Source organism: Triplophysa rosa, linkage group LG8 (genome assembly GCF_024868665.1).
Source record: "Triplophysa rosa linkage group LG8, Trosa_1v2, whole genome shotgun sequence".
NCBI lineage: Eukaryota > Metazoa > Chordata > Actinopteri > Cypriniformes > Nemacheilidae > Triplophysa > Triplophysa rosa.
In genome coordinates, this window is record NC_079897.1 from 25,362,480 (window position 1) to 25,375,407 (window position 12,928).

Here is a 12,928-nt window from a genome sequence, read left to right on the forward strand (position 1 = left end):
GGCCTCGAAAACTTTAGGAACAGTTATATGCCTGTGAGAAAATATGTTTTTAATTTAGATTTAAATTCAGATTCAGACAAAATGAATCTGAGGGAAACCGGAAGATTATTCCACAGTTTTGGCCCAACAACTGAAAAAAATGTACGTTTACAAATGACTACATTCACCAACAAAATATACAGCACAATTGTGTCAACCACAAATTTAACCTTAATGATTGTTTTTTTGCTGCCACTTAGAAAAACACACGGAATAATCCCTTACACAATACAGAAACGGCTGGTTGAAATAAAGACGTATAATAGAGTTAGCGTAATAATGAATACCAGCATCCCTCATTAGAGTCTCACAGTCAGATTGACCATTTTTACCTCGAAGATGTGCAATGGTCACCGCAGTGTCTACCAAAATACAACGACTATTACAGTAAAGCTGTGGTCATTTGGTGTTAACAAAGTAAGAGAAAGATTCAGAAGTGTTTCTACAGTTCCAAATAGTGTCTTAGATACTCTAAAGATTACACATGACGAGGTTATTTGCAAAAATAGAAAACTCATTTAAAAAAACATGTTTATTGTTGTGGTGTCATGTTTTTATTGTGTATTGTTGTGTTAGTTAGCTGTTTTTTTGAGTTATTACTACTTAATCAAAAAACCCAACTGCAGTTTGATTGATATTACTTTTAAAAATGACTTTTAAAAATGTAAAAAGAGAGTTATCGTTTTTTTGTAAATGAACTCTTTATATATTACACAAATTAAACAAAATAAAGCAACACTGAACTAAAAAAACACCTCCAGAAAAAAAACAAAATTCCACATTATCCAATGATGGTTGGCAGATTTTGGACCTGATACATTGGATTGCTTAAGGCTTTTAAAAACCGGCCAGGCAGTACCAGTTACCAGCCAATGCCATAATCTTAAAATACTGATTGTTTGAGTTTCCACGATTCTAGCTGATTTTTCAGTCTGTCACTACTTAAAGATTATTTCAGTGTATACCTGTAAATAAAAAAGTAGGCTATAACATTATTTTTGTAACTTTCTGGTCAAGTACACGCTCATATTGCAATGCATGTTTTAACCCGACAGCATCTTCGCTAATCACTCCTGTCATAACAGCAAGGTGAGGGAAATGAATGAGGGGAGAAAACCGGAAACGAAAAAGAGGGGTGAAGCAAAAACAATGCAGAAAGAAGGCAAAACAGAACCAAAGGCAGAGCATCAAAGAGTTTGTAAATAATTAGCGGGACTAACATGGCGTTACTGGTAGCTGTGGTGGAAACGTCAGCCGAAGAGATAACTCCGCACTTGGCACATTTGAGCGTCATATTATACAGTGGCACTGTCATCTGACTGCAAAGTCAAATCAACACACTGAAATACACATGTACACTGACATATAACCACACGCACGCCGTGCACTTACTGCACGTACACCCGGGGTCCAAAGTGAACACTCGACAATACAAGGCAGAAAAATATTTGTGATACTACTGTAAATTTATTAGCGGTAGTGACTTTACAGTAAAAATCACACCGACCAAATGGCGCCAGTTTCACTGAAGTGCGAGGTTTTTTATTGAACATTTCTGAATGTTACGTTAAGTTTTTCCTCTAGAACTTTATATGGCATATTTCAAGTGTCATCACATCAACAAAACAGTCTTACCGCAATTCATAACTATTTTACGAGGTGGCTAACTGTGGCTAACCATTTGCTTTCGCGCCATTGACGTTGACATTGCCTTTTTTCAGTAGGCGTTTTTTTACACACCGAACAAATACATACGAAGTAGCCACCTCGTAAAATAACTACGAGTTCGTGTGAGATCACTTTGCCGTTTAGAAATGAGAACAAATACCGTATAAATATAGAACAAAATAGAGACTGTCTCATTTCCAGTCAAGTCACAGAAAATGACCTATTTAATAAAAATAGTTTTCAATTGAATTATTTAAAAATACCGAAAAATAATTTGAATTGCTAGGAACAAATATTTGTGGTGGAACGTTTTTTGTCTATTCACTGTCACTGGCACATGTGGCAAAATGTTCATTTTGGACCCTGCATACTTCACACGTATACACAGAGCTAGCGGTCACAGAATCCCCATTCCAGCTCGCACTCAGGGCAGATTTCTATCAAGGTTTTGGGAAGCAAGTAGGAACGATGACAAATATGCTGTCACATCAGTTTTATGTCTGTATGGGCCTGATTGAAAATATGGGACAAATACGAATATATGAACTTAACATGCAGTGCATGCATGTATGTAGTACCATCGCATATTTCCGCTGACAGCCTATGTAAAATACTCCTTTTGAATCTGTCCTATCAATGACATCAAATTCTTTTTTTGCATTAGCATGCCACATGGAATTTGCTTGATTTAGGCTGCGAGCAGTTTAGCCGTCCTTCTCCACATCTGTCTTTGAGCCCTGGAGACAGACACGATAACTCAAAAAAGCTGGCTGAAAAACACGCAAACACTCATTCGGGCTGACAGATGGAGATCGTGCATTCAGACTCGAAGCTAAATCACGGTCATTTTAGGAGACACATTAAAGTAAACGCTATCATAACTGCCAATATCCCGTGAGTAGGTGAACGCTAAATCTATGTGGAATAGAGATGAGAATCGGTAGGGACCTGGCCATATTAGGCTAAGATTCACATGTTGTTGTTCAGCGGTTGCTCGGTCATATCTCGGGGGACTTTACTGTATTCCTAGATATCGCCGCTTTCCTTCCAAAACCTTTGATGTCCGAATTTGCTGTTTTTCAGGAAATGGAAAAACCATAGTACTTTTAAATGATTAAATACTGTGTAGTTCACAAGCACTTTCTAATAGTTTTTATTGGTCAGATACTTGCAAAACCTGTGATAAAATAAAGGGTGACTAATAATGATTTATGGCAAAAAATAAATACGTGAAATATGGACATACAAGGTTTCAGAAGGACAGCAGCGATATATTTTATTTAAGAATCAACATCAGTCCGTAATGATCCTCCTAAAATCTTGGTTGAATAATCTAATCGTGTAATCTTTCCCAATAATATGATTATAATTAAACGGAAAAAAAAAACAGAATCTTGGTGCAAGAATATCAGGAGAAAATAGAATTTTACCTCCAACTTTTTTCCGACTGTCATTCCTTCAAGCTGTGCAGCGGAGACTGATTCTGCATCTTAGATAACTGTTTTTATTCTATGCATACGTCTCCTTTAGACAGAGAGCATACTCCATTATCCTAAACAATGCTTTACTCGGATCCCAAATGTTTTAACAATTGCAGATAGCGGATAAAAAATGTGCAACACATTTACAATGACATCAAAAGATGTCATGCAACTGCTGGCCACCAGCAAAAGCACACTTAAAGACATCAGCCTCGCATGGCAGGAAGTCGATTCTTCTACTGGCAGACATGTAGATTAAAAACCACATAATGCAAGAAATTCAATTCCAAGTAAAAGGCCAATGCGACCAATAAAACCTCACTAGAGGCAGTGATATTAAAAAGCAATCAGCATTCTTTTGAATTTACAAGACCATCTTGCGAGTCCTCATAGAGGAACTTCAAAGATAGACCTGATAGCCTCCTACTCAATATTAAAACAACTTTGCTCATTTTTCTAATCTTCATTCTGACAGTTTATCATTAGTTTTTCTTCTCGCCACAGGTAATAAAGTTCTTGCTTGATGAGGTCGACGGCGAAAGCTGCATAACTCTCATCTTTAATATTCTAAAACTGAAGCTACTGTCAGAACTCACAGGTATACAGAAGCATTCAAAGTGCTCTTTCTGCACTTCGAATAATGAACAGCAGCACTTGTTAATTAGGCTAATGACAAATGCTGTGTTTAAGAACAAGGGCGAAGGCATTAAAAAACCCTCCCTTTAAATCTCATCGCCCAACCTACGTCAACAGCAGTCTGCACAAAGTAAGTCTGCTTTAACAGAGAATGCACTTTGGTGATCTGTCTGCTGGAAAACTGAAGAGAAAATTCTTTACAGTATATATTGCTATCACAATTCTTTGAATTGCAAAATAATGTTCCATTATTGAATAAGGATTAATTTATTATTAATCCTATTAGTGACCCTAATGTTTATGGTAAGGGACAGGCGGTTGTTATCGCAGAAATAGCCCCAGCGGTGACAACGGTCTTGTTTCGCGATAACAGCCGGCTGCTTGTACATTATTCCGCTTATTACACGGCTACTTGCCACATGAGAAAAAAAACTCGACATGAAATGTGAACTGAAATATTTTATTAGCTCATTTTTACCGAATGTTGACCTTCCGTGAGGAAAAGCTGTTTACTTTTGGTTTTAAGGTAACAAACGACGTTCAAATGTCACGAACAGGCAATTTTGTTTAATCGTTTGTCAATATAATGTCATATATGTTATTAAAAGACATATTTATATTTAATTTGACAAAAATGTCAAAACCTGTCAAAATGATTTGCTGCATCCAAGTTACCGTGTGTTATTAGTTTTGAGAGGTTGATATCTGGGAATAACGAACCTGCAAATGTCGCGACTGACCAATCAGAATCAAGCATTCCAACGAGCCGTGTAATAATGTTAATTAATGTACAGTCCTGCTCTTATTGAGAACGATGTATATGTGCATGCAACCACGAAGTAAAAAACACCTTTTTTAAACGTAAATTAAAATATCGCAAGCATAAAAACTTGCTTTCTCTGACCACACAAGCTTTTGGACAATATTAACCAGTCACATGGCTTTTTAAACACTGTTTTTTCATCAATTTGGTAGACTGCATTGTAATCCATTCATTCTTCCCAATGAATATCCATGTTTTTCCTCAAAAATACAGATGTAAAACAGGTTGCTAATGGCAATTCACATTGACTTACAAAAAACTTTTTATGAAAGAAATGATGTCCAAACAATGAAATCTCCATACTTCAAGTTCCCATACTTCAAAACCTCAAGTTCACTCATCCAATACTCAACACACACAAGCATTCTATTCCACCCTCACAAAAACACACTTCACACAGAAATTTAGGAACTCAGACTTTCCTTTTCATTTCCTTTCTATCATAACTGAAACCATTTTAAATTGAGGGAGTTGAAATTCCCTGACACCCCAAGGGGGATGACTTCAAACAAATTTGTAGGGCCAATTTGTTGTGGTTCGAAGAGTCCTAAGGATTGTGGTTTCCTAATTATGGGAGTAGCTAAGGCCAAGCAGATCAGATATAGAATGGACGGACCTGCCTCTCAACCAATCAGTGATGGGGTGGGAGGGGCAGAGAGGAGAGCCTTGAGTGTGAGCGAGGGGAAACTGTGAAAACGCTGATAAAAGTTTCAAACAACACAAAAACAAACGTAATCAATCATAGCAGAGGCAAACACATCATTATTGAAATAAAATAGTCAAAAAGAGAAAGAAAAGAACGAAAGAAAACAGTTGGATGCAGAAACGATGCTTGTGCAGACACGCATTAGCCTGCCGGCAGAGGAGCTCGGCCCGGGAAAGGAAATACAATCGTTAGTCATAACATGAATAATATTCCTTGTCCCCATAATAAATCCCAGGCCACATTTATGTTGTACGGCCCGAGAGAGCTCTGGAAAGGTAGCAAGCGTGTGAATTTTGGAAAAATCTTGAATCATTTCCATTGTGTAATTAATGGTCCATGAACCAGAATTGGACGGCGTTATATCATGAAACCCTTATAATGATGTCTATAATAACAATCTCGCTTCATACTTCAGCTGCAATGACATTTAACTCGCAAGACTAAAAAATGTGTCAAAATCAATGGATATAAAATGAGAAAGCCGCTCAGCCTGAATGTTATCGATCATATACATGAAACTGATGTGTTATGTAAGATTTCCTTTGCCGGGTTTTGCGTCTGCCCCTCAAATAAACATTTCACACATAGACGTGACACGCGTGGCTTTAAACAGCTTTGCATCAAGATGTACGCCGACACCTAAAAACCAAGAGAAGCTGAGAGATGATTAAGCGACACGTGGAAAATCACCAAAGAAAATGCAAAAAAAAATGCAATGAGGTGAGCAAATGTGTCATGTTGCATGTGACGGGACCAATAACCAGACCGTTGTGATCTCTCATGATGCTTCTCCAAAATGTCACATTATGTCTTTTCATAATTTTTTCTTCTCACAGTCACAATAAATTTGACGAAATAAAAAATACAAATTTGATCATTTGCGTCTTGTTGGAGGGGGGAGAGATGCCATGAGAGGCCCGGCCACTGAATTTCTTTCCAGGGCTGGTTAGAGGTCAGCCAATGAGATCAATGAGTGCTCTGCGTCATACCCTGCTCTTTCCTTGAGTTTCATATCAGTTATTCCATCTTTAGACACTAGTTTATTAAAAACCAGAATCCCAATAACCATGTTAACCTGGTGAAGAGAAAGGAGAGAGGTGAACATACACGTACATCATAAAATCCAGCCCGAGTTCAAAGTGTAAATGTTGTCGTAGTATTTTTTTTCTGTGCACCACAAGTGGCCATCTTATATTGTTTGAAAGGATTTTGTAAACCCACAACCAACGCTTTGGCTAAATTTTCCGAAACAAACTTAATAATGGCCACTGAGAGATATTTGTGGTGCACGGCAAAACAACACTGGAGCGATGTTTCCTTTTAAGACTGTAGCCAAATCTTACGGCACGCTCCTTCATTATACATGTACCAACATCTGCCGAAATCAAATCCGTTATTCAACAAAACAGATATTAACATAATACAGTCCAAACCCAGATAAGGTTGAATGAGTCTGCACTGGTGTAACGAGCTGACTATTATACCCAAACTAAATTAAGCACACTTAGCATAAGCTGTGTTTAAACAGATCCGCTCCAGCACAAATTACACTGTGGAGTCATGCAGGTAAAAACTGGAATCCCCATTCACTATCAATAGCTTGTCATGAAAGCAGTGGTTTATTTATCGCAACATTTTACAATGTGTCAGGGTGCAGCAATGTTAGCAACGTTCTATGAATGAAACAAGAGAGAAGGAGACTGTACCAAAACGACGGCAGCGGCTGGTCCCACAAATGCGTACAACAGTCCGCCTTCCAGAGACAGCCAGCAGCTAACACAATGAAGGTAATAATGTCAGATGATAATATATCACTCATGCGACTGAGTTGCTATTGGTTGCTTTCAACAGGTCAAGTCATGTGATTACTCATCAAATGATCAAAGAAAGAAAATTTTATGTGTGGTCTTACTAGTTAACAGTGCCATATCCCTTTGCCTTGGTAAATCCAACAGAAATGGCTACAACAAGAGCGGGTAAACCTACATAAGGGGAAAAAATTGTTAGAGATACAGTAGGTTGGCAGTTGAGAATAAAAACTACACAAAATATCTATCTAATAATGTAAGTATATCTATGCAGTATGTCTATACAGTATAATATGCATCTAATCTATAATATCTCCATATTTCTGGATTTTTATTTTTTGCCATTATAATTTTTTTAAGTGCTGGTCAACTTTGACAGCACAATGTGTAATCATTTTAAAAGTACAGTGTTTTTTCAAAATCCTGAAAAACAGCGAATTTGAGTGAACAAGGTTTCAGAAGGACAGCGATGTTATCTAATAATGTAACTAAAAATCAAGTTAACCCCACTAATGGACAAGTTAGTCAACCGTTGTGACCCACTCGATGTATAATGTAAAAAAGGAAGTTCACATTTTTGTTTGTATTTTGTCACACACAATACATGCATAAAGATGGCCTGGAAGGCAGGAAGCCTCACCCCAACCAAGACAGAGGAAACGCTTGCGAATAATGCGGTTTCTAAGACGGCCAGTCACGGCCATGTAAGATTGCCACGCCTCCGTCAGAACCCAACAGAAAGAAGACAGGAAGAAGAAATGTAGAAAAGCAGCCACAAGAGTACAAACAACCTGAGAAAGAGAGAGTGAAAGAGAAAGAAAGAAGAAAGAAAGTCCATCAATCAAAAAGAGACAGAATTGACAAAGAAATTAGAAAAATTAAGACTTGTGATTCAATATTTTAATCAATTTAAACCAGTGGTGCAACGGATCACAAAACTCACGGTTCGGATCATATTACGGATTTTGGGTGACGGATCGGATCATTTTCGGATTAGCTAATGTAAAGGCTCATCATAATTTTGAACAGTTCATAGAATATAAATATCCTGGAACGGAATAATCTTAGCATTCTTTGCATGCTAAATAAGTAAGATCAAAAATCTCCAAAACGGTGTCCGAGTGTCACAGATGTGGCTATCCTCTGAAGTTTTTTTTACCATGCCTGTCACCATGCAAGTGGAGATCGAGACGTTGTTTTCTAAATTAAAACTAATTTAAACTTGTCTGAGAAGTGCAATGAGCCAGAGAGACTTTCCGAACTTGCCATTCTCAGCATTGAAAGCCAGCGCTCGCTTTAGATGGACCAACCGAACAGTTTCACCACTAATTTAAACCCAGTTGTGTGAATGCATGTTGACATACCTTGTTCCGCGTCTGAGTCTGTCCAATGAGTATGAGAGCATTGGAGGAGATGATGGACAGACAGAAGTTGATGAGGATGACAGAACGCTCTGACCGGATGTACCTGTTGGAGTACACAATGACATATTGAGCCAAAATAGTTTGATGACATGTATTGATCAAAGAATTCCTTTTTTCCAGCCACAAATGTTTTTATAAATACACAGAGAAGGACACTTAACTTAAGTCAACACTTAAGTTAAATAGCTGCATACTTTCCAGCTAATAATAGGAAGCAAAAAGCTAATAAATACTTTAACAAACCTTTAAGATCTATAAAAAGTTTAATACTGTGCAAACATGTTCCTAAAATAAATGTAAAAAAACAATGTAGAAGCTCGAACAAAACATTGGTCGCTGTCCGTGGTGCTGAAACCCATTCGGCTGCATTGCTATGTGCTCATGAGTTTTCCTTGCTTTAAATAGAAGTTAAATGCACTTAAATACTATTTTAGAAGTTCAGAAGATTTTACCTACCTCCAGACAGACACATAGATGATGATGAGCAGCAGCAGAGTGAGGGACGAGACCCCACAGCCCACGATCAGAGTTACAGATGGAAGTTGGGTCTTATCCATGTTCTGTCAACACAAGAAATGAACTCAGTTAGCACTGAAAGACACTACTGACACATCAAGCTGGCCGTGTGCTTGTCCGGCATGTGATTCTGTACTGGAGACAGCAGGGCAGAGTGGGCTGCTGTTCATGAGGCTCCAGCTAAGAAACAAGGTGAGATGAAGGTCACTCAAACAGCAGAGAGACTCGCTATGACAACCTATGAATGCAAGATCGCCGGTGAAGTCAGACCAAAAAGCAAGAACCTATACATATACTATCAAATTCTGAATTACTCATACCCAGCCAGTGAACCCAAACCCTCAGATTTAATGCACGTTTGCAGGCTGGTGCAACCATTGACTTGGTTGCCATGGTGATGTGGTTGCGAAACAGCGGCCACTGCAGTGGCGTATGCAGCATTAACCATATACATGTGTACTGTAATGTGCGCTTGTCAGAATGTGTGTGTTTGTGAATACCTTCATTCCTGGCTGCGGTTGATAAATTAAGAAGCCAGTGCGCTACAGGAAAGCGACTAATCCATGTCTAGAAACGCTAGCCATTTTAAATACATTAAAGCGTTTTGATGCTTAATGCTACTGAAGAATGCCCACCGGTGCCTGGCATCCTCAGAGGTGTGGACTTCTCACCTTAACTGGAAAGCGCAGACATATACGCACACCCAAAGATAATTGGGCGAGTTTATAGCCTGTCTTGTCTCCAGGTTTAATGTGCGCACAGGGCAAAGTTAATTAAATCCCTCTGATTAATCTGCACTGCAGTGAGGTCCCTACTGACACTCCAGAAAGAAATGTATCCTCTGAGACCAAGTTTGTCTCCTCCTAGCCAATCAAACACTTGACTAAGCCTAAACTGTCCTGGACAGCGAGAATCCAGAGCAACCTCTATTGAACCAAGGGAATTATTCAGTCCATCAGGGCAGACAAAGACCCATAGCAAAACTTAGAGCAGAGCCATCAGGTGACATGCAAAGATGGGTTAACGGCCAGTCGACCTTTGCCATAGGTGTCAAAAGTCAATATAAGGGTATTTGCATACATTAAGAAAAGCCATGAAATCAAACTTTGAGTCAAGTAACCACCCACAATATAGTATGTTAGCAAAAAGTGATGTTTAGCAAAACATTTCAAATTCAACCCGGTCTGGGAAAAATGAACCAAAAGCATTAATACATTGTCCTGGTGGACTGCTTTTGTCCAATTAAATGCTCTCTAGAATGTATATATTGCAGCTCCTTGTAGTGTAGCACCCGCCACTCAATGGAAAATAGCTAATCGTTTATGAATATGACGCACACTTTTTCTTTATAAGAAGGGAATATGTTCAATTCTAACCCAAACTTACTGTTTCAATAGGAAATCAGCTTAGCAAGCAACTATATTTGGTCTTTGCATTAGTATTCAAATAAAGACTGCAGGCTTTTCTATAAAGGGTATGCACGTGACGTCACTTTTCCTGTGAACACCAAGTGAACACGCTCCCTTGAGTGGCAAAACACTCAGCAAAATGGCTGCTTATAATATCAGGAAATGCAATTCCGCACAACATATATCAGTGTCCAAGGACACCTGGTTCCTTTGTAAGTCGTAAGGATCACCGTCGAGTCAAATTGCTTTTAACTTCAGCAAATAATTGCGTGTTTTAGTCCCGGTTTCTTTGTTTCTCCTATTGAAAGCAGCCATTTTGCTGTGTGTTTTACCACTCAAGCAAAGGGGGCGTGTCCTGGCGTGTTCACGTGGGAAAGTGACGTTAATGCACACCCTCTATACTTTTAATCTTCCAAAGGCAATACTTTTTTTGCATATCGTGAGTAATGCATTTGCATTTTTTTATTTGTTTTATGTGGGACGATGGCCTAAATTCTGTGTGGAGTTTGTCGCCATCATCACTGACCCAAATTTAGATTTGATGCGTTCAGCGTCTCATCCATGGCCAACTGCAGCACAACTGCATTCCTCCAAGCTTCGGCTCATAAATATTCACTTCAGCCTAAAACAAAACAATTCCTCTTATCAAACTGCTTAAGCTGGACTGCCCCATTTAAACCACAGCTGGACTCAAAACTAAAAACATCTGTACAAAAACTAAACTGAATATTATTAAAACAGTTGCAGTGCTACTTCTCTTGCACCTTTGTATTTCACATTAGCATCATCATATTTTCAATCCACCACAGTCTCAGAATGTAGGAAGTAACAGAGAAACAGAGAACTCTTGTTATTTTTTCGCTGGCTCTTTATCATTCTGAAGTTGTAGGATGCTAGTTGCCAGCGGAGGGGCCATTGGATGGGCCATTTTGAGGTGGTAAGTGGAACTGCAGGAATAATTAGCAGCATAGTGGTGGAGGTCTGGAGCGAGAAGAGGAGAGACAAACAGGCAGTGGGCCAAAGGGGAGGAACGGTCCTTCCTTCTGCTGGCACACAGTAACACAAACGAAATCCCCACAATATGCTTCCCACGATGCATGTAAAGAGCTAACTGCGACATTCTCGCATTTCACTTCCTTACGAGCAGGTAGCGCAAGACGCGCAGCCTATGTAAGGAACGGCATTAGCATCACAGCGAGGAGACATGCAGATCATGCGGCCTTTATGCGTGCAAGCATGAATGCAAATGCCAGTGCATCTCATGCATAAATGCACACGGGAGCACGCTGGAAGACAGATCTGCAAAACAACATTTGTAGAATTGAAAAATGTGCATGTGGCTTTAAGATGGCACATCTATTGTAAAACAGAGCTTTGTTTCTTACTGTAACACCATGTCTACACCGGACACGGCACGATGTGACGCGACAAAAGAAAACAGATGCATTAGAACCCATTATAATTGTAATTATAGTTACCCAGTGTATAATTTTGTCCACACTTGATGCGGCGTGGTGCGTCAATCCCATTAGAACAAGCCGGTCGTGTCCGGTGTAGACACGGTGTAAGAGCTTTTTTCCGAACATATTGCAGTACTGTATAAATAAGGTTGCTCAGCCTGATCTCATGAGAATTCCTATCTTTTTCATGAGGTGGCTAAATCGTACGATTTTGTATGATGTGAAATGTTCATAAACATACAATTATTAGAAAACGCAATAACGAAGAGCCACACGTAAACCTAATATCATTGACGTGAAAGCAGATTTGACTTTAACGTACGAATTAGATAACATGAAATCGCACGAGTTAGCTTTCTTAAAAATAGTTACGAATTGCCATAAGATTATGTTGGGGTACCTAAAGGATGCATTTTAAAAAGCTCTACAAATGAATTTTCTTTCTGTAACCTACTGTAATGATTAAATCATTGTTTTAAATAATATTAGAAATTAAGTCAAGTTTAGTTTTCATCACATTTTCTGGTTACCTTCTCAAGAGAATAGAATCTAAAATGGAGAAGTCGTAATTCTGTTACGGTCACACTAACCCTTTCTTTCCACTTGGTTTCCCAAATCACAACAGTGACTTAAAACATGAAAACAGCCAATCGGATACATCTTGGCTGGGAAAACGGGCAAAGACGTGGCCATTGTTTTTGCCAGTAGGGTGTAAAGCTTCCTCTTCCTCATTTTTTGGCTCGCTGGCTCATATCTGGGCCAAGCTGCACAAAGAGAGCGTTATGCGTCTTCTATAGCTTTAAGAACTTCCACTGGCCATGCTGTTTCCAGGGCAACTGGTGAATAAACTGCTTCAGAGGCAGTTTCCAGTCTAATAATAACTAATCACTCCGAACGAAAATTCAACACAAAGACGCTCCCCTTCCCTGCATCAAACCCAGCCAAATCTCATCATTTT

At 38.9% G+C, this 12,928-nt stretch overlaps 1 protein-coding gene across 11 annotated transcripts in view; it reads right to left on the reverse strand.

The window, feature by feature from the left end:
- adgrb1a (adhesion G protein-coupled receptor B1a) overlaps positions 1–12,928 on the reverse strand; it is a 74,669-nt gene that overhangs the window by 9,488 nt on the left and 52,253 nt on the right. For 9 of the 11 annotated variants that reach the window (XM_057339400.1, XM_057339398.1, XM_057339397.1 and 6 more), the window contains 7 exons: positions 9,042–9,145; positions 8,526–8,628; positions 7,802–7,952; positions 7,266–7,335; positions 7,060–7,126; positions 6,343–6,428; positions 1,260–1,358 (listed from right to left, as the gene is read on the reverse strand). In XM_057339400.1, coding sequence (XP_057195383.1) covers positions 1,260–1,358; positions 6,343–6,428; positions 7,060–7,126; positions 7,266–7,335; positions 7,802–7,952; positions 8,526–8,628; positions 9,042–9,145 — 680 coding nt within the window. The remainder of the gene's footprint in view (positions 1–1,259; positions 1,359–6,342; positions 6,429–7,059; positions 7,127–7,265; positions 7,336–7,801; positions 7,953–8,525; positions 8,629–9,041; positions 9,146–12,928) is intronic. The other 2 variants (XM_057339404.1, XM_057339407.1) reach the window with 1 other exon arrangement.